The sequence below is a fragment of the Lacerta agilis genome, chromosome 16 (genome assembly GCF_009819535.1).
Source record: "Lacerta agilis isolate rLacAgi1 chromosome 16, rLacAgi1.pri, whole genome shotgun sequence".
NCBI lineage: Eukaryota > Metazoa > Chordata > Lepidosauria > Squamata > Lacertidae > Lacerta > Lacerta agilis.
In genome coordinates, this window is record NC_046327.1 from 21,906,374 (window position 1) to 21,929,094 (window position 22,721).

The 22,721-nt window shown below is 42.4% G+C and overlaps 1 protein-coding gene across 3 annotated transcripts in view; it reads right to left on the minus strand.

Moving 5' to 3' along the window:
- Positions 1 to 13,983, minus strand: part of TDRD7 (tudor domain containing 7) — a 33,974-nt gene extending 19,991 nt beyond the window's left edge. The window contains exons 1-6 of one of the 3 annotated variants that reach the window (XM_033172793.1): positions 13,740 to 13,983; positions 9,485 to 9,697; positions 8,269 to 8,410; positions 7,529 to 7,715; positions 2,531 to 2,616; positions 1,103 to 1,320 (exon numbers count right to left, since the gene is read on the minus strand). In XM_033172793.1, the coding sequence (XP_033028684.1) occupies positions 1,103 to 1,320; positions 2,531 to 2,616; positions 7,529 to 7,715; positions 8,269 to 8,410; positions 9,485 to 9,691 (840 nt within the window). In that variant the 5' untranslated portion in view covers positions 9,692 to 9,697; positions 13,740 to 13,983. Of the gene's footprint in view, positions 1 to 1,102; positions 1,321 to 2,530; positions 2,617 to 7,528; positions 7,716 to 8,268; positions 8,411 to 9,484; positions 9,698 to 10,415; positions 10,576 to 13,739 lie in introns of those variants that run through there. The other 2 variants (XM_033172791.1, XM_033172792.1) reach the window with 2 other exon arrangements.
- Positions 13,984 to 22,721: the final 8,738 nt, after the last annotated feature.

Here is a 22,721-nt window from a genome sequence, read left to right on the forward strand (position 1 = left end):
TACAAGGGGAAGCCTCCTATGCATAAGGAGCAGCCACCCCTCTGCAAACGTTCACAGCCAAATTTAGCTGATTTTACCATTTTATTAACAGCATAAAGCCGTCAAAGTGGTAAACACGAGATAAACACAGAACGAAACACAGAAGCACAGGTTTTAAAAGCAAAAACATTTCTGAACACAAGAAAACCATCTTTACATATTCTAAAAATAAAACAATTTTGCATATACACAGCTGATGTGTGGTCAGTAGGGCCACTAGAACCAGTGGATGCAGCCCTGCTCTCCCCCTCCACACAACAGCTGATTGTGTGAACTTAATGCCTGAATGGGGCCAGAATAAAGCCTTTATACAACCCTAGGAACACAACTGAAGTCCTTTGGCTATACAACCCACAAAGTCTTCACATGGCAGTTACACCTGTAGTTACACCCACAAAGTCTTCACATGGCAGTTATATTTTACTTCTCTTTGCACATGAAAAAATATTGAAGTGTAAAGCTGCAATCCTATGCACACTCATTTTGATGTAATCCCACAGAATAAAGTGAGATTTACTTCTGAGTAAACATTTCTACAACTGGGGGGAAAGTCAGTGTCTAGAACTTTCCAGAAGCAAGGATAGTACTTATTAGCCAAAAATGAAAATGGGTTACTTCCAAGTTGCTTTCTTGACTGGGGTCAGAAAGACACCCAAAATGAATTATATGCCTTCCTGGGCTGTATTAAGATTTAACACAAAACTGAAGTCTTTGAGCTTGCATCTGTTTAACTAGGAAACTTCCACAGATCCTTTGTGGCCAGCTAGATAATAGAGGATTGCAGTCTTAGCATCATTTATATTGCTTAACCTCAGCAGTTGGCCACCATGCTTGGTTTCACATAGAAAAGCAACATTTAATTCAATGTTAAGAGTCATATTTTAGTTGGGATTGTGTAGGCCCTTTTTGTATTAAATTAAAATTTGCCGTTAGACCCATTTTTAATGAGATATTGTATATACCTGAATTTTTATTTTTTATTTTTTTTTAACTATTATTCAAACCAAGAAATGGGATTTGTCTAAAGCAGTTCTTATCCACTGTGGTAAAAGCTGACACCTACCACACAAACGTGAGGCCAGTTTTCAAACTGAGGGAGCAAGGCTGTATTTAAGTCCTCCTGATAAGCCTCTCTGTACACATGCGGTAACTTTGATAAACATATTCCATTGCCGTATCGATTTAGAATCTCTTTAATTCTTCTCTGAATCTCATATATATCAGTATTTGAAGGATAAGGAGGCTGAAATGGCACGAGTTGTCTTGTTTCTTTTGCATTTTCTGCAAAGCAAGAACACAAACTTTTGGAAGACAGCATTTCTTCTTTTAAAAGGAAACAAGGTAAAGCCATTGTTCTAGTCCAGCAGCAGCACATTTGCAGCAACTAGCTTATTCTTTTTGGTTGGTGGTAATGACAATCTTACCGGAATCCTCCAAGTCAATAGCTAGCTTTTTAAAACGTTCTTTTTTAAAATATTAAACGTTAAATATAAAAGCTACAAATGTTATAAATATACAAATATAAAATATACAAATGTTAAATAGTCTAGAACACTGGCTTAATTTTTCAATCTGTTAACATATTCATATAGACAACAGTATGTTTGAGACACTACTACACTAAAGATGGCTGTGGAAGAGTGCTCCATGCTGGGCATCGTGTTAACATAAAAAAATATACTGACAACCATCACCATGGCAACTGTTCTTTCCTGCTCTCTTAGGCTCCTTCCTTAGTCTCTCCCTGGAGTGAACGCACTAAAGATGATGATACAATAGTGAAACTAACCAGGCTAAATATCAAGTTTGTAGGAAATATGTTTGAGCTTCATTTCTCTTTACTTGAGCTTGCAAGTATTTTCAATCCCAGTTCATACTGAGATTTGAGATATTGCAAGTATAGCTAGACTAAATGAAAAAGAAACCACCCAACCACTTAAAAAGGTGAGTGAGCAAACTAATATTGCAGGGCTGGGCAAGGGTCTTCTCTCTTTCTCTTTTGATGGAGCTCACAATGAGCAAACATTTTACAGTCATAATACTTTGGAAAGATACTTTGGCTTTAATTACCAGTGCAAAGGTTGTGTTCCAACTGACCGGACAGTCTTTTAAGCATTTGCTTAACAATGTGCTTTACAGCATCATCCTATTCATGTTTACTCAGAAGTAAACCACAAGTTTAAATGAGCTTATTCCTAACTAACTGAGCACAGGAGCAGTCTAAGAAGTATATACTGACACTGTTGCTGCTTTTAGGAAATATTTACTTGGTTGATCATCCGTGTCTATTCATTCTACATTACACTGCCAAGTTATATATTTTCTTACTAGGTATTAAGAGCAGAATTGTTTTCCAATGGAACTGCTGGCATGAAGGATCTTAGAACACCAAAATTTGATTTCACCAGGAGTTGTGTTTAAATACATAAAACCACCCACAAAGTGTGGCTTGGCTTAGCAATCAAGGTTTTGTGGCCCTCTGGTAACATACCATTGAAGTTCACAGGTACGTTTTTTGGCGGCTGACCTTGAAGCTCCTTCTGAAATCGTGGTGGAAGTGTTGCTCTTCTATCAAGCCTAAAAATCCCAAAGCAAACTACAATGATTTGATTTGCACTTTTCAAAAGTACAAGCTAATATGTTCAATATAAGTAAAAGCACCTGCTTACTGCCATGTCCTTGTATCTGCACAGATAAGCTTATGGACAATCACCCCATTAAATAAAAGAGAACCATTTTACTCTACGTGAAGCTGTTATGAATGGCAAACTCACATATATTCTGCAAGCCAGAACTGAAAATCAGCTCCTTTCTCTAGCAAAATCCACAAAATTTGGCAGCACATTTTGTAGATTTAAAAATAGGCATATTGGAACAGGTCTGTTTGCATACAAAGTTGTTGAAAAGTCACTTCTATACCTGGCTTTTGTCGAGTTGTCCTTTTGAGCTATTTCCTTCCAAAAGACCCATAGCAGATACAATGCTTAAGATCCACAAGCATCAACTGAATAAACCTACTGAAACCAGCAGAAGTGCTAGATACTCTCCCTAGAGATTCCATCTTATCCCAGAATTTCTGAAATTGCTTTACAGTTTATAATCTACTATTAACACAGCAAATCCACTACAGGAAAGGTTGTATTTGAGAGGCATTTATTACCTTCACAAACAAAACATATCTCACCACTAGATGGCTCAATTTAGGTGAATTCCACAGCTGGGAATATCTTTATTAGGGCCAACTAAAATGTAAAAAGAAAGGCTTTTGACCTCCACAAGTCAAGCCTCCAGCCTTCTCTGGGTGAGTGCTAGATTTCATGTTTTCGAAAAGGGGAGTTCAGTCGTGATTGTTACAGCAGCTCCAAATGCGATCTGAGACCTACATAACAGACTTAATTAGATTACAATCTACTAGGAGATATCTCCCTTTACATGACATTTTAGGACTGCTCACTGCAACTTAAACAGCGTCAGCATTTCATTGCTTTGCTTAAACACAGAGTTTAAGACTTCTAGGGAATCTATTTTGGCTAGGGCTAATAAAAATCCAACTCAATTTTTGCATTTTTCTTAGGGAGCAATAGGGACTCCTTTTCTTTTTGGAAGCCTAATGCTGCCAATACTTCATTTGAGGCTCCCAGGCTTCCTCATACAAGGAGCACGGAAAGTGGGTCCAGCTCACCCTAAACGGTATCATGGGGCAAATTCAAGAATAACTTGGTTAGTATTAAATAACCTGAATATAAATATGGTTGTGCTACATTTTACTCTCTAAGCTGAATGGTTGGCTTCTACCAGATATGTCGAGTTAAAATGTCTTTTCTTTGTAATTCTTTTATTTTTGTCCAGTGAATCTCACAACATGCCTGTCTTTAAAAAAAAAAAATACCTAAAGGGGGCATTTTAAACAAGAACTTCCCATGAGTAAAAAAGTACATGGAAAACATATACTGTATATTCTGGCGTATAAGACTACTTTTTCATCCAGGAAAAAATCTTGTCAAAAGTCGGGGGTTGTCTTATACGCCGGGTGGAGAATCTGCGGTCAAGTATATCTCAAACTTTATATTTTAACTGGAAAATTTGGGGGTCGTCATATGCCGGAAAATACGGCATATAGTGTAACGAGATGGTGTAAGGCCTGGGTAAAAAAGAATGAAAAGAATGAAACAAGAGTATAAATTGCTTCTACTGACTTGTAACATGGCTTAGTGGTCAAATTTGCAACATTGTTTAAGAAATACATGGGCCATATCCACAGGAAACTTGCTGTATAACAATGATTTGAACCGTCCCTTTCCTACTTGTTTTAAATCTGCTTGCTAGGACATTTTGCGGGAGAGCATTCAAACATCCTGTATTTTTCCGTGCATAAGACGCCCCCATGTATAAGACGCCCCCTATTTGGGGGGATTCCAGATTAAGAAAACACCCCTCAGCACTACCCGTGTATAAGACAACTCCCAATTTTAAACCTATTTTTTTTGGGGGGGGAACCCTAGTCTAATACACGGGAAAATACGGTATATCCCACATGGTCAAGACCACTCGTTTTGTGGAGTATGCAACAATAAAGCCTGATCACGGAGGAATTAACTGGGGAATCAAGGTCAAGCAACCACTCCATGTTTCATGTCATAATAGTGCATACCTAACAAAGCTCCACCCACAGCTGCTCCACCCCATTATTCCTTCTCACCTCTATATTCACAACGACTCTAGACTGACTGACTGAATCTAGTTCTAATAAACCTTTCATCTCAATGAATACGTGTTACCTATTCAGAAGTCTCGGGTCATTAAACACACTCCCCCAGGCAAATGGGGGAAAGTTGGCCTGGAACTGCGGAGGGAAAGGAAAGGTAAGCCGGGGGAGTCTGGGACCGGGCAGAGGAGCATAGCCCCACTGAGCCGGTACATTTCTTGCCTGCCAGAAGAACATCGCAGCAAGGGGGTCCCATCTATGGGCCAGAGAAGGAACAGCCGGAGGACACTCCCTGCCTCCCACCTTTCCTCTCCACTAGAAAGAATACTCGGCTCCAACTGTCAATTCTTGTGGGTGGGGTGGGGAGTGATGGGACATTCTGGCCTCATCCCTCAGCCAAAGGCACAACAGTCACCAACCACCATTCAACCACAAACACTAGCAGCGAGGGAAGATCAGCCTGGCCCCATCTGGGTATGCATGCCCTCTTATATAGGTCACTACCCTGTTCTGACCTTGAAGAACTGATCTCCCTCCCCTCCCCTCCCCTCCATATTATTATTAAGTCTGATGTAAAACCTCTCTCTCTCTCTCTCTTTAAATTGACGAAAGAGGTTTTGGGATGTAATACTTGCCTGAAAAGTGAGGTGAAATCTAACAAGCAGTTTTCATGAGCTACTTTTCCTGGCCGTGCTATACTGGTGCATTACAAACACAAAGGGAGGATTATGAAGGCAATCAAACCATTCCGAAATTCAGATAAACTAAATGATGGACCAAGCAAGAACATTATCTGACTCATGATTTGATGACCCATGACAGCAACAAACAATGCATGAAGAGAAGTGATGGTACAGCAGCTGAGCTTGCCAAGTTGGATTTTAGTCAGTCAAAGGAATAATTAGTGATGCTGGGGTGGGGGTGCTGAAGTACAATACTGAATCAGCAGAATTTCAGCATCAAAACCATCAGCTTTCTTGTTAAGGATGCAGTAATGGGGCAGTACTGTTTCAGCTGACAACACAATACAGGCTACTGCCAATATTTTAAATCGGTCTATGCCCAAATTCGTCAATAACTTTTACAGGCCATTTCACTCATGTATACTGTAGATCTAGACATAAATATCCTGCTAAAAAAAAAGCAGAAGAGAAATATCACTGTCCCAAGTGTAGAATTTTTCTGCAGTGAATATGAATTCAATAGTTTTAGCAAATAATTTAGGAAAGACATATGAAAAATCCCAGTCTTCCTAGCCATGTATTTGGCCTTAAGAAGTGTAAAAGTTGCACATACATAGTTGGTTTAATGCAAATGCATACATTAAATTCAGTAAACTAGTACTATGTATTTTAGATGCAAGAACTAGTCCCCCTCCCCCAATTAGTGCTGTAATACAGCAAAGGTGGAACACTGCAATCAGTATTACCTTAACAAGTAAGGCTTTTCCAGACAGGGAGATTTGTCAAGAATAGCTTCAACATCTGTCCTAGGTTTCAAAATGTGAAGTTGAAACCCATCAAAATTTACCTCAACCCCCAGCCTGAGAAAAACTGAAATTTTGGGGAAACCGTTTTAAGTAAATAATGCATTATCAAAACTACTGTACAAACTTAAAATATATTGTGTATAACATGAAATTGTTGCAAATGTCTCCATTGTTTGATATTAGTTGAAAGTGCTGCCCCGTAAGATACTCAATTTGAAAAACAAAAAATAAAATGGAACTTGTGAGCCCCACAAATACTTCACAGTAGCTTCCCACAATCATGTATTTCACTCCTGGTAGTATGTGTTGTCTTCAGCATGAATTCCATATTCAATGTAGTAATTTAGAAATGGTATTTTATCAACAAGCAGACACTCAAATATGTACAACACCCATAGAGTGAACCTAACCTTCTCTAACTGAATGAGCAAACTGACAGGCTTGGTCTTAACATTCCATTCATCTCAAAGTTACAGTAACAAATCATCAGGGTGTGTACATAAAAGATACTGCAGAACAGGAGAGAGGAGGCATGAAAAACTGAAGGTTTGTTATTGGTGTAGCCTTATTGGTTTATTCCCTCTGGTGAAGAACATAGAAGAATATGAGGCAAGTGAGAAAGGTGAGTCAGCGTGCAAAGGTCCTATGGATGTTTGTTTAGTAAATACTAAGTGTGTGTGTGTGGGCGCGCGCGCACACACAGATGCACATGATATAACCTTGCTACATGACTAACCACTCCGAGTATAAATGTGTAGAAAATGTGGTGTGTAAATAATTGATAATACTAAGAATATTGTATCTAGGATTTTTGCAGTGATGTAATTAGTCATAACCATTTTAAACAGGCTACTATGCTCAGACACAATTCTGCATGCATCCCCTCACCCCACCAAAATCTCTCAAGATTTACACAACGTTACAAAATTGTTGGACACACTTTCCCCTTTCCATTTCCTACCCTTGCAGTTTCTATAAGGCAGCAGTTAAAAGCACAAGAAATGGGCCAGTTTGACTTTCACTGTATTTTATGTCGATTTATTATTATTTTTTAAAAATTGATTTAAAGAAATGGGAAATTTAAATAAAGAGCAGCAAACCCAAGGTTGAAAGGCAAAAAGAGTGCTTGCCTTTCTCAAATAGTGCTATAGTATTTTCAGTGTATGTTTTGTTTAGGACAGTTTTCTATACAATCAGAAGGTCGTTTCCTCCCTGAACATATGAGATTCTAGAGCGGTGTCAAGTATATCAGCTGGTTTATACCCAGTAAGTTTTCCAACAAGAGGAACTCTAACCTGTTTGTCACAGTCATGTGTCCTTGATTTAAGACTTCTTTTGGCAGAGGGGTCCCAAATTCTAGAGTCAGAGGATATGGTGCAGAGCTCATGCTTCCTTTGCTTCTCAGCAGTGGGAGTGCAGGTCTCCTGCTTTCATCTGTGAAATGCATGAATCCTGGCTTCCTCAGAGTACCCTTTGGCTTGCCTGCAATACAATGATGCAAGACACAAAATGTCAGCTCTCATTTTCAGATTATCTATGGTTTGGGGCACTTCAACATAAATTCTTAAGTTTACCAAAAAGCTGCAAAAGATAACTAAGCCAGAGTGACAATGTATAAAGCAGCATATTAGTTTTATGTTTGCTCATGCAATATAGTCTTTTTTGGGGGGGGGGGGGGTAAAAGTAATTCAGACCCCACCACTCAAAAACAGGGGGTTGTTAATAACAGCCAACTTACAGAGTTGTTAGGGTCAATTAAACTTGTTGAGAACAGTAAAAAGCAGTATATGCTATTGTCTTTCTGCAGTAAAAAATTATGTCCCTACTTTTCTTTCCAATATTAGTTTTCTTATGTGCAGTTGCAAGACACACATGAATAGTCAGCCAGACTGCCCTGTAACATGGCTGTTCAAGAGTATAAGTAGTTTATTTCAGTCAGCAGAATCACAACAATAGAGAAGCTCTGCAAGTGATTAGTTTGAAGTTGATTAATTCAGCATATACCCACGTGGTGTTTTGCAGCTGACAAACTTACCAACTGAGGCAAATGGAGCTGTTCTTTTCAGCCTCATGCTGCAGTTCACTTGCCGACCCGTTTTCTTTTGGGAAGTTCTCTGGCAGGCAACAAGCTGAGCAATCTGTGCAGTCTCCTGGCAAATGACTGCACGACAGGTCACCTGATCAAGGAAAGAGGAAACCAAAAATGGAGAACCAAATTTACCAATGACTTTTATGGGAGGTACTTGCTCACTGAAAGCCACCTCAGACTCTCTGCATGAAGCTTAGAAGGTGCTAAAGCAGGTGTGGGGAACCTGTAGTCCTCCAAATGTGGTTGAGACTCCCATCACCCTTAGCCAGCATGGCCAATTGACAGGGATGATGGGAGTTGAGAGTTCATTAACATTTGGAGGACCACATGTTCCCCACCCCACTGCTACAGCATTAATTTGGGAAGGTGCAATAATAGCGTACCCAATGCCAATGACCAGGGCGTAAGAGATATGGGTCAGCTACACACTATAAAGCATATGACTTTGCCATGCCACCTGAAAGCTAAAGTCCTACAAAGCTTTGCAATTCATTCTAACGCAGATTTTGATTTTCCCCACTCACTAATCAAAATTTGTGATAAGACGATGGCTATTTGGACACTGTTTTCAGTCTTTGGCTCCCTAGTCTGTTTAAGAATCGATACCTAGTCTGTTTAAGAAGGATGTCTCTTTAGTGCCCTTCCCTTCAAATGCTGAACTTGTACATTTTGCTTGTAGAGGAGGTGCTGTCATGAGTGTGACACACAGATCTTCAGGTGAAAATGCTGTAGCGCTGTGGGGTGGGGAACTTGTGGTCCTCCAAATGCTAATGAACTCTCATTAATTTCAACTCCCATCATCCAGAGGGGGTGTTTAGTTAAAGAAATTACATTCAACTGTGCACTATAATGAACATAACCAAATTAAATTTTCTCTGGGTGAAGCATTATTTGATTTGTAGCACAATCAATGTAAAGAAGCAAGAGGCCCTACAGCAACATTAATCTTTCGTCTGGTAGCGCAATGGTCAGTGCGACTATTAACCAGAAGGTTGGTGGTTTGAGCCCATCCAGGGATGGCTGTGGTCAGGATTCCTGCATTGCAGGGAGTTGGACCAGATGACCCTCGGGGTCACTTTCATCTCTACTATTCTATGACATTTTACAGCCAAAATACACATACACACACACACAATTATGAAGCACTGTATGCATTTCTTACCTCACCAGCTTTACTAATTTCAACCCTAACAACTCCAGGGATGCTTTTTATATATCCTTCTAAATTAGAATGTCCCAGCTGCCTAAAGGGAATCAAGTCTCCAGTTAATGATTTATATTCTGCTTGCAAACGGGAAAAAGGTACTCCATGTTTATGGGATTGTAGAACAGCTCGGAGCATTTTTGCAACTAAATCCGCTTCCTGCATTTTCACCTGTAACAGAAAAGCAATGTCATTAGAATTTAAGATGCAAGCCAGCAATTTTTTTTACCTCTTCCATTAATAAGCAAAAATCCAGTACCATTGTGTTCAGCATTTGAGATTCAATAACCAACACAAACGAAGAAAGCAGTGATTCCATGATTCTGAAAAAGCCACTTGCTACAGCAAAGCCAAAAAGCTGTTTGGTTGCTAACCCAACAAGCATTCCACATCGGATGAGCAAATGCCTTGCCAGTTATTGGCATCAAAGTGCAACACAACCAGCAGTAGTGACTGACAACTTAACTACAGATGCCTCAGTTCAAATCCTCACCTGCACTGCGACATTCCTTGGGCACCGATATTCTGTAAGACTAGGATAACTTACAAAGTTGTTGAGAGGACAATATGGGATAACTCATGTATGAGCCAGTTACTTGAACGAAAGGAATGATAAAAATGTCAGTTCTCTGTAAGAAGAACTATATTTACATAATAGCATCAGCAGCTTCTTAGAATTTCAACCAACAAGCTTGGCAAATATAATGCAGTAAAAAATTGCAAAATGTATGCTAACTCAAGAGGAGACAAATTCACAGATCTATTAATGTTCCATTTTCCAAAGTACAGTTTTGGCACAGGGTATCTCAGTTTAGGTATACAAGCCTAGAAGAGCTCAACATCCCCCCCCCCACAAAGGGATAAGTGACACAGGAAATAGGTGACTTATTGCTTGAGGTGTGACACCTGTATTCGTAACACATCACCATGTTGCTTTTATGAACAAACTGAGTGGAACCACCCTTAACCTCCTAAACCAGGGATGTGGAGCCTGGTGGTTGGGATTCCACTAATGAGTCCTGTCAGCAAAAACTTCACTTGTGCAACAGGGCATCCTGCCTCCCAAAATTGGCTTGAGGGGAAGGAGAACTCCCGAAACAGTGCAAAGGGGAGGAAAAGGAGCATTGCTCTGTGAGATAAGTGAAAATACTTGCCCTGACCGAACGTATCAAAGATATGCTGCTTAATCTACCTTCCTGCAAATGAGTATGTTTATTTATGAATCCATTCCTTTAATATTAGTATGCTGGGTAGCCTATCGTTTAAGTGGCTGTAGCTATTCTTGCTGTTCTTAAAAGGCTTCCTACTAATTCCAAACAATTCCTTCTTAAAATTCCTTTAAGGCAACCAAGTAAAATATACAGTTAGAAGGTACAGCATATTCAGTAAAGACATTTTGTTAATCAAGTTTTATTGGCCCAGTTTGCATATCACCATAAACCATGGTTTAATGTGAATGAGCAGCATATTAGTTTATGCTGTCCAGGAGTTCTTGGAGTGCTTCTCCGCTGTCATGGATTAAACAAGCCAGAATCTGGCTTGTTGTGTTGTCCAAACAAGGCTCATGATTTGTTTCTATGCTGCCCACGTTCCGTTGTGCCTACCGCTGTAGCTATAAGCAGTCAACTGGAAAAAAATAGGTAGAATCTGGGTTTACCATCACAAGGTAAAGCCTATAGGGGCCAAATGACCATGTCAAGTAATCTCCAAATAAAAAAAAGCTGCCCCCCCTGCACAAATGTCTGACTATTTTGTCAAAAACAAATGCTGTCATTTATTTGTTTTAAAAGAGCACAGATATAGTACAGATCTCCCAAGAGCAGCTTCCTCAGTTGTTTTTTTTTTTTTAAAGTGTTGTAAAATATGAAAGAATGTAACATTTATATCCTTCCCAATTCATCTGGCATAGGTGATTCATATGCACGTCAGCTGGTCTAGCTGGCCCACCCTGAAAAGCCTTGTCACTCAAGACCTAAAACATGAAAATGCCCATTATGTACCAAATTCTTTAAAAGTTTTGATTTCATACTATAGGAAAATTGCGAAGACATGAGTTTATGAAGTTTGTCCACAGTACTTAAGGGAAACTTTGGTCCCAACTTTACCCCTGCATCTTCAACATGGGGATAATACTATCCTATCCTGCAAGGCTGTTGCTAGATAATTACTTGAAGCTCACAGAACACATTTTAACAACTATTATTTATTATCAATCAAAATAGGAATAGAATTTAGAAAGCTTGTTAGAATTAATTGCTTAGGATCACTTTATATATCTGCATCTGGGTCACACACACAATGCTATGGTTTAGGGCTATGTGCTTGTTTAGGGCTTGTGTGTGTCGTCCCCCCCCCCAAGAGCCTTGAGATGATCAGAAACTTTCACTTTCACTTCTAGTTAATTGTGAGTCTACCTGTACTGAGAACTGTGGTTATTCTTAGCTATGGTTTAGAGAAACAAGCCAACTTCATAAACCATGGTGTGAAGTTGGCTTTCCCACTAAACCATAGTTTGACTAACAGCACATTGTCTGGGTTTGGATATAAGCAGTAACTGTACTCATCTTAAAGCTAAGCAAACGCTTTCATTTGCATTCGCCACACCAGAGCATTGCTCACAAGCCCAAAGCTCATTCACACAACACTAAACTGTATTCAACACCCTACTGCGTCTTTTTAGAAGTTTAAAGTGAGCACCCATAAAGTAAATTCCAACATGTTAGCCCATGGCAGCAAAAACAAAACATCTTGTGTCACTTAAAAGTCCAAACATTTTTAAATGGCATATGCCTCCATAGTTTGACTTTAAAGCCTCTTTTGTCGTTTTTATTGATATGAAGTCCTGATGGGTTTGCAAAACTACCCAAGAAATGAGAGATACACCAGCTGGTGTTGAAGCAGTTCACCAAATGAGATTTCAGCACTCACTGGAGGACACAAATGGGGGAAGGGGGGCGGGGAAGGGGGGGGAAGAGAAAAAACTGAAAGGAAAAAACCACCATCAGTTTTCCCCATTTTTCCAGCCCCTCCCCCAAACTTGCTTTTGAAAACAGCAAGTAAACAGATAAAACGATATAATTATCATTTGTTGATGTTTTCAACAATAAGCGGTGTACTGTGTGATTTTTTTTAATTAAATAAATCAGAAAAGAAAAACAACAGAAAAATCAGGGGCGGGGACAGGTATTTCTTCATTGTTCCAGGTCTCCCCCCCACTTCAGGCCTTCATGTATACATTCATTTCAGACTAATGTCATTCATCAGGCGTATGGCACTAGATGCTGACATTCAGAGTTTAGATTATAAGCAACAGCAACCCAGGGAAGCAGATATCAAGACTATCCATGACAAGCCAGAAAATAAAGTCAGAGATAGTAGGGGGGAAGGGTTAAAGGTGTGTATGTGAAGGAGATGGAGAAAGAGAGAGCCCATAGACTCCCCAAGCAACATCAGGGCTGGAGGGTGGCGGGGGGGGGGAGAAAAGAGACCAATACAGAATAATTTTATTAGCACATTATTATTTTATATACCACCCTAGAAACAGGATAGAAATGTTTTAAATAAATTTCTGTTTAAGAATGTGAACAGTTCAGCAAGATAACCAGGCACTCTAGTGATAATTGAGTGTTAAGTTAGATTAGTGATGATGACATTGGGTGGTAATTATTAATTATTGTTGTTGTTGTTGTTACATTTATTAAATTTATATACCGCCCTATACCCAGGGTCTCAGGGAGGTTCACAGAATAAAATCAAGATATAAAAACCACAAAATACCTGATAAAAATAAAAACAACCACCCAATAGCACCCCCCCCGAAAAGAACACTTTTTTTAAAGAAGGGCATAGGATGTAAATCGAATCAACCAAAGGCCTGGCATTATTATTTACTGAATCTATATATGATGACAGCTCGGCGAACCTGGGCTATATTCATGCACGCGCACAGGCGGCGAGCAGCGCAAAGGCTTCCACGGGCTCCTCGTTTCCCACGTTACGCCCGTTAGCAAAGGGAATGTAAAATAAAAAATAAAAATAAAAAGCCCGACGGCGCCCGAGGAGAGCAGGCGCGGAGCGAGACCAAACCCAGCGCATTTTCCAAGGGAGGGACAGCGAGGAGCTGAAAGCAAACGGCTGCGAAGGGACCCCCTGTTACTCCGCCCCCCCCCGTTTTATTATTTTTTATGGAGAGGAGAAAAAAAGCACCACTCACCCAGGCCCGCGGCGACCCCGAAGGGTCTCAGCCCGGCCCGCTCCCTGCCGCAGCCCCCTCCTCGCCGTCCGCTTCTCTCGGCCAGCCACGGCCTGACTCGCGCAGCGCCACGCGACCCGGCTGTCTTCTCCTCCTCCTGGGCTACGCGGCCGACTGTGGAGGCGACCCCGCCCTCTGGGCTAACGTCTCTCTTTCTCTCTCTCGTTCTCCCTCAAGCAGCTTTTATTACGACACAAGACAGGCGGGCCAGGAGCGAAGCTTCGCCTCCCCGACACCCACACGGAACCCCCCTTCCGGACGTGCCGAAGGAGGCGGGTCAGGTAAAATGGCCGCGCGTGCGCCTCGAGCGCCGGTTTGCCAGACCCGCAGGCCTCTCCGGCAAGTCACGCCCACCCGCCCGCCCTCGACACGTGAAGGCCGCCAATCGAATTCGGAGGCGCGGGGCGATTGAAAAGCCAATGAGGAGGAGGATTTCGAAGCCGTGCCTCTGTCAACATTCTCCCTCTCCCCCTCCCCCTCCCCCCTCCATTTCGAATAGGAGTCTGGGTGCTACTTACTTGGCCCAACGCAATTTGAACCTGAATATTATTATTCATTGAACCTTGAAAGTGTTGTTGTTGTTCACATTCGCACCTCCGCAACTGGGGTTGCCACCTTTGTTCTGGCAAAATAAAGGACAGGGCGATTGGAGAGGGGGCGGGCGGGTTTCATCTGGTGGCAAAGTGACTTCAAAACAATCTGTTCCATGTTATAAGAAAAAAAAAACTGCTCCTTTATCCCTTATGGGGTATGCAAGAGCCCATATAGAGTCCTTATATAGGTTCTATTGGTAGGAGAAAATAACAGGCCAACCAGAGAATATTGAGAAGCAAAGCAGCTAGTAAGCATGATCTTTATTAAACTGTTGCAACAGGGTCCCCCGCTCACCCCACGCAGGGAGGGAGGAGAGGAACCCCGAACATTGGTGCGCAAGCTCTTATATTGACTTTTGAAATTGCCTACCCTGTAGCTCAAGACCACCTCCCAAAAACTGCAGTGTGAGATTGCATGTGTTCTAGGCGCTTACCCGGGGTCTATGTTTCCTTTGGAAATAAGGCACTGCAGAGACTGTGGTTCTTTGAGATATATTTACATCTGAGTCAGAGTTTTGAGATGTATGGGGAGTTTGGGGAGAGGTGGTACCTCTGGTGTGGGACACGTCTTGCTCCCCCAGGGTAGTTTGTCCACCTTTGGTCCCTACCTGGCACTTAGCTCTCACCTATGGCTTCAGCATATAGCGGCAGCCACAGCCCGGGAACAGCTTCAGCTCAAACCCTTTCTGGGTCTCAAACCCTTGGTGAATTAGCAGCTTCCCCTGCATGTGAGGACAGGCTCTGGCGGATTGAGTGGACAAGATCAATTAGGCAAGAAGGCAGTTTCTGCCCGAGCTGTAAAGGGAAATGAGAGGCAGATAGGGCTCATCATCCTGGGAAGGTAGCCCATCTAGGAGAAGGAAAATTCAGATCCTAAACTTCCGCTGCCCTGCCTATCCAGACTTATAAATTTCAAATTTTTTAAATCTCTTCTACTGTTAATTTTAATTGTTTTAAAATGTTTTAAAATTGTCTTTAACTGTTTATATGTTTTTGGTGTTTTTAATATTTTTTGATGTTTTTAATATTTCTTGTAAAGTTTTACTACAATCCAGCTGTATATACATTTTGTTAAATAAAAAAATAGCCCCAAACATCAGGAGGGCACCATGTTGGCGAACGGATGTTAAGAGGATGTCACATTTACAGTATTGTTTCTAAAGTTTTATAGTGCTAAAAAAATATTTCCATCATTTCAGACCCGGCAGTGCCAAAGTGCTCGTTACTTGTGAAATGTTGACTACCGATGTTCCCCCAGCTTTTAAATCCATTCGCTTTGCTCCTGAGGTGAAAGCCCAAGCCTTCTGCACCTTACTATCTAGCTGTGTTAGCTTACTGTAATATTTCATAGTTGGTGATAATGGATAGGGAGTGGCTATCTGAGAACAGAAAGCACCACGTAAGCTAAACTAAAGGAAATGAAAGTGAAGTGGGGAAATGGAATATACGTACAGCATGAGCAATTTAATAAAAAGCTAAAGTGAGACCTCTAGCTGCAGCAGAAACATAATGCATTTGCTGAATGTTTGTCCAACACTTCACATATCGGAATATCGGAAGCTGCCTTATACCGAGTCAGAACATTGGTCTGTAGAAGGAGAATTCCTGGGTGCCAAGATCCAGGCTTGGGGCAACTGCTCTTTGGTGGGAGAACCTCAGCAGATATTTAAAGTCACAAAACGTGCAGCAAAGTAAAGCCTGAAAATATAGGCTGCTAGACCTTTAAATATACCCTTGTGAGTTCCAAAACTCCCCACTTCTCTTTATTGTTTTATTGCTGACCTCTGACTGACTCCAGTTCCTGACAATTAAATAGATCTTTGCATGTTGTTTATATGAGGCTGGTTATCTGTCAGCAATAAAACACCCAGTGTTGGTGAACTCCAGAATCAGAAGCGGATGGGGGTCAAGAGGCAGAAATGAGGCAGGCTGCTGAAGAAGCCAGGGCAGCTCCCCATCCTGCTGTTACTCAAGTTGGCTACGTTTGCTAAGTCCCCACTTAGCTAACTTAAGTGGGCTTGGTGGGCAATTAAGTGGGTTAGGTGGGCACTTAGGTGAGCTAGATGGGCACTGAAGTGGGTACTTAATTGGGCTTGGTGGGCACTTAAGTTAGCTAAGTGGAGACTTAACCAACTGAGCCTACTTAAGTCCCCACTTAGCCAATTTAGTCCGCTGAAGCCCACTCAGTTTGGGGGGGGGCAGTGGCACAGAAAGTGGGTTTTGCAGCACAAAACAGCACCAAACCAGCACACCAGTTTGGCTCTGGTCAATTAGACAAGGTTGGGTTTGGGGCCATTTAATTGTGACCCCAGTTGGAGTGTCCAATTACTCAGTTTGAGGGCCGCCACAAAAAGTTGAATTTGCGGCACTAAACTTTGGCACCTTTTTGGAGTCAATTGGACAAGGTTGGATTTTTTGCCATTAACCCGTAATCCAGATTTGCTGTCAATTACTTGGTCTGGGGGGGGGGGGGGCGGCGGCGGCATGAAATGTGGGGTTTGTGGCCCAAAACAGCACTAAACGAAAACTAAACATTGGCATCAGTTTTCAGGGGATCCAGAATTCTGGGGTCGCACGTTAATGAAGCTCCCTGTTACCTCTTCAGCTTCTGACACTTCCTCCTCCCAGTCTTCTCCCTCTTTCCCCTCTGGTCACCCATTATCATCCCACCACCAATCCCCTGGCTCTGAGCCTTCTTCCCCTGGGGGCTCCCTTGGTGGTTCCCCAGCTGATTCCTCCCACCTCTCCTCTGCATCCAGCCAGTCCATAACATTATTCTATATATTCCAACCTGACCTGGTGGTGCCAGAGATAGAACCTGTAGCCTTCTGCATGCAAAGCAGGAGTGCTACCACTAAACCACAGCCCTTCTCGTAGGCACAACATAGGTTGTGAGTGCTATTGCTTATGTAGTCAAAATGACACTTACTGACATAGAAGAGGGAACCATCAGCAGGCTTGGGCACACCTCAAAACTTGCAGAAGCAACCCCATAAAAAACCTTTAGAAAATTTGTAGGTGGAACCCAAAGTAGCATGCTCAGTGGGCACATAATGTGAACTGTTGAGGGGGGGGGGAGATGGAAAACAGGAAAGGGAATGGAATATCCTGGAAAAGGCCATGGCTGGCTGGAACCCAGACATTTTCAGGCAGGTTTCATTGTTAAGGAAAGAGTTAATTCTCCATAAATTGGCAGAAATTTCATCCCCCCCCCCCTACAGTGCAGCTGCAGACATTTTGTGAGTTCTTATCTCTGTTGCTGGGCAAATTAGCATCTAGTGAGGCCTAAGTAAAGAGCTCAAGTTATAGCATTCCTTGTGGGAGGTTGGTTGAAGAAGAATTTGTTGGAGACTTTGTACAGAGAAATCGTTGGAGGGAAGTTGGAGAAACTGAAGACTTCTGGACTCAGAGAACTGTGGAGTTGCAAGACTTTTGGGCAACTGGACTTTGCACTTACTCTGTGGACTTTGTCTGATCAAGGACACTGAAAGCTACAGCCCTCTCTGGGCTCAGAGAGTGAAGACTTCTGAAAGCCAGTGTGGTGTAGTGGTTAAGAGCGGTAGACTCGTTATCTGGGGAACCGGGTTCGTGTCTCCACTCCTCCACATGCAGCTGCTGGGTGACCTTGGGCTAGTCACACTTCTCTGAAGTCTCTCAGCCCCACTCACCTCACAGAGTGTTTGTTGTGGGGGAGGAAGGGAAAGGAGAATGTTAGCCGCTTTGAGACTCCTTCGGGTAGTGAAAAGCGGGATATCAAATCCAAACTCTTCTTCTTCTTCTTCTTCTTTACAGTGTGTATATAGTGTGTGTTTGTGTTTGCCAAGTAAAAACAATCTCTGCTGTGGTAAGTGCTTTACTGAACTTGCATGCACATACGCAACACCCGACACTCATAAAGTTCTTACAGTGGTGACTGGTGTCCATTTCAATTTGGAAGGCAAGGGAGGTCAACAGCAGGGGGAGCCAGAGCCAAGGACAGGCAAAGGCAACTCATTCTACTTTTGTCCCCGTCTTCCTCACTGCTGAATTCTACAAGTGCAACACTGGGAATAGGGAGGAAGAAGCTGACAGGTAGCACCTCTCTCTGAATTGGACATAAGGCAGAAGGTGGGGGGCTGGCTGAGAGCAGGCTGAAGTTGATGGAGCAGTGCCCCATTGGCTCCAAAGGACCAGTTCTAATGTGTATACCCAGAACCCTGCATTCTAATGGTGCAAACCCTCTCCTGTCTAGAGATGAAGGCTGGAGTCCCTAGGAAGAGCACACCTCAAGAGTGTAGGTTAATTTAATAACTTTAGTCATTTTCCAGCTTTTGGAACATCAAAATATTCCTCAGTAAGAAACTGATCTGTTGTGATTTGGGGGGGGGTGTGTGTGAAGGGAGAGCTCTAACGCACCAAGGACCAAAAACAGCCCAATGAGGACTAAGAGTGCTCTGCGGGACAGAATGCTCACTGACTTGGCTGGTGTGAATAAAAACTCTCCCCCCCCCGGGGTGTGTGTGTGTGTGTGTGTGTGTGTGTGTTTGTGTGTTGGGAGGGAGTTACTGGATTTCTGAACAGCAGCACTCTATACTGCAACATGTCTTTGCAGATTCCTTTTGCTGCTACTATTCTCATTCCAGACCATTTTCCCATTGAAGATTGCTGAAGGTGGGCCGGATTCGGAGGACCCCCTGTGGGCCACTTTGACAGATGGGTGAAGCCACCCACCTGTCGATCACTTTCCAATTCTTTCCTCACTTCCTTCGCAGGCACAGCTTCAAACTGTGCCTACAAAGGAACTTTTCCCCTTAGATGCCCAGCTTGAACTCAAGCCAGGCTGATGAGGAGCCACGTACTTTAGGAACAAAATCATAAAAGGAAACAGACCGGTACACGTAAATCTCGGCGGATTAAGCATAGGATTACCAGTTTGTTTGTTTTTCTTTACCAGGTGTCGTTTTTGTGCCTTTAATACCACTTCAATGCACAAAGAAATAATGCGGGCAGAACAGGTTTTGCAGCGCAGGGCAGTCTTTATGTAAGAGGCCAAATGGTACCAGAGTTAGTGCTGCCAGAATGCAATCTGAAGAACATGCAGTTACCTTTTAATGCTTTGATAAAGAGGAAGAGGAAGAAGGTGCAGTTTATACAATAAATTGGAATCAAGTGGTGAAGCTTTCTGCACTCTGTCAATTCAGACTGCAAGAGATGTGTTGCATATACACCTGCTCACAGTTGGGAGGGAATGGGTGGGACCAAAGCTCTCCTTGCACAAAGAAATATAGCTTGTCAAGGAGATAAAGAGGCTGAACCATGGGTGTAGTTTGGATTTATGGGTGGGGCTGGACTGAGCTACCTGCGACACGATTGGCCAGTTTGCGGAAGCCACGCCTATCGCTCAGTCGGGTAGCCAGTTCCATGACTAGAACGCGCCACAACATCATCAAAGTGGCCTCAGCGAGCATTTCAATTTCGAATATTCTGACTTGTCCAACGAAGTTGATGTTGAAGAATCATTGCTTCAACACTGGTGATCTTTGCTTCTTTTCCACAGCAAACCCGTAGAGGGGTAAGCCATGTTACTCTGTGGCAGTGGAAATAACCAAGAGTCTTTTGGCACCTTAGACTAGGCAATTATTGCCAGCCCCTAGATGGCAGACTGAGTTGGCCCACTGGCTACTCCGTCTTAGTCTTCCCTACTATAGTGAGAGGTAGGGTATTTCTACTTAAACAATAGTCATTGTTTTGAAATGTTCACACACACACACACACACACACACACACACACATTTTCTACAAATCACTGTCATAATCTTTCGTCCTCTTTTTTGGCAGTGTATAAGTGACCACCCTAGGGACCCAGGTGGTGCTGTGGGTTAAACCACAGAGTCTAGGGCTTGCTGATCAGAAGGTCGGCGGTTCAAATCCCTGCCACGGGGTTAGCTCCCGTTGCTCGGTCCCAGCTCCTGCCCACCTAGCAGTTCGAAAGCACGTCGAAGTGCAAGTAGATAAATAGGGACCGCACCAGTGGGAAGGTAAACGGCGTTTCCGTGCGCTGCTCTGGTTCGCCAGAAGTGGTTTAGTCTTGCTGGCCACATGACCTGGAAGCTGTCTGCGGACAAACGCCGGCTCCGTCGGCCTATAGAGTGAGATGAGCGCCGCAACCCCAGAGTCGGACCTGATGGTCAGGGGCCCCTTTACCTTTTTTTAGTGACCACCCTAGTGGAGAAACCCAAATTGTCTACCAGTTAATTTGTGCTACACACGACAGAGGAGGAGGAGAATCCAGGCATGTCACTCCTATTGCCAGTTTTCTACGTATAGGAAATTATTTGAGGTTGTTTTTTTTTAATGGCGGAGGCATTTTGTCGCGTGATCCTTCACCAGTAGTCTGAAATGGTACAGTCATACTGAGAGCCAATGTGGTATAGTGGTTAAGAGTGTCAGACTAGGACTTGGGAGACCAGCTATAACCCCCCCCCCCCCGCTATGAAACGAAATGTTGCAAAAAGCTCACAACAGAAATTCTCATTGACTTGTGATTTCAGCTCTACAGCGCCATCTAGTGTCACATTGTTATAACATGTTTATAACGTCATAAGTCGACGAATGTAGATGAGTCTCAGGGTTAAAATTCCCACTGGGCCATGATGCTTAACCTACCTCACAGGGTTGTGTGGATTAAATGAGGAGCAAGGAGAACCATGCGCTCCAACTTGAGCTCCTTGAAGCAAACAAAAAAGGTGGGAGATAAATGCAGTAAATAAATATATGGGTATAGCCCGTGTAATTTGTATTTTGTGTAGGCTAGTTCTGAGCTGTTACCAGCTGTGTGGTCTCCCCTCCTATGCCAGATATGAAGTTCTATCTGTGTAAGTTCTCAAAGTGCATTTTTCTTCCACACAATAACAACAACATAGCAGTGGGATTTATGTGGAATTCGGTCAGGCTTTTGCTGAGATACGCCTGTTCTTTTCAGTTCCTCTTTTAGAAAAACAAACCAGATAGTTGACCTGAGCCTCAGCCCAAATATAAAAGGGGACTCGCCCTTCATTTTTTCCTCACTAGCCCTGTGGCAGCAAAAGAGGCAAATAAATTTCAAAGGAACAGAATCCTAAGTGGTTCCTAATCGTTGCCTTCAGTTTCTAGGTTTTAGGACTCTGTTTTAGTCATTGTTCAATTGTTTTAAACTGTTTTCAGTGCTATGTTTTAAATGGTTGTGACCAGGGCTGGATTTAAGTTTGATGAGGCCCTAAGCTACTGAAGGTAATGGGGCCCTTTATATGGCCAGCTGTCCTTTGTCAACAAAAAAATTGTCGCTGTTTTTTGTGTTATAAGGTAATTTATGGACCTAAGAGGTATCTAAAGCCATATGCATATAAAATATGTATTTTATCAAAGTTATTGTAGAACTGAAATACAATTAAAAAGAAGTATATTAATAGTGAAAGACAATTAAGAAGAAGTATATATACTTTCTTATATTTTGGAAATGCACATCCAGTTTTTTTCCCTTTAATTTTTTTTGGTGGCCCCAAGAGAGTGGGGCCCTAAGCTATAGCTTGTTTAGCTTATACGTAAATCCGGCACTGTACTGGGATCTAAGGGTAAAGGGAGGGAAAATAAAAATAATTAGCAAGGATTGATTATGTTAAAAGGATAGAAATACATCTTTGAAGGGAGAGTTATGTGTTTACCTACTGTCCCAATGGAGTATCCCTTTGTTGAATAAAAATATACCATTAAATCCATCTGATTTAGCTTATTGCCCAATATTCCTTTCTTGGGCAAGGTGCTCATGTACATCAACTATGATCCCCTCAAATGGACAAAGCCAATTAGCCAATACCTTTTGGTCAACTTTAAGCCGGTTTTGGGGCCTGAACTCACTTGGCTGGCCCTAGCGGGCAACTTGTTCTGGCAGAAAGTTTAGGGGGAAATGACCCCATTGATTCTCCAGGATTTCCAAGTGGCTTTAGATACCATTGGCTATAGCCATGGTGGGGTACCTCCAGCCCGCAGGTATACCACAGCCGTGGCTTGAAGCTTCCTCTGCCCAAAAGGAAGAGTAGCAATTTGCTAGTTATTGGGTACAAAAAGGTGTTTTTAGATCTTGGCCATTTTGTGCTCCAGAGGGAATCCCTCCCCCCTTTGGACAAGAGTGCAGCTCAAACTTTTGTTCAAGAACAGTAACAGTAACAATAACAATAACAATACCTCAGCTTTTCACCACGCTTTATTTACAAAATTCTCAAGACACATTTAAATAGCACTGCATCCGTATTCCCCCCTCCCCCCATAGTAGGCCCCTTAAGATTTCTGCAGCTCGTCAGAGAAGGTCAGTTGAACCTTTGGATTTGTAGGCTTT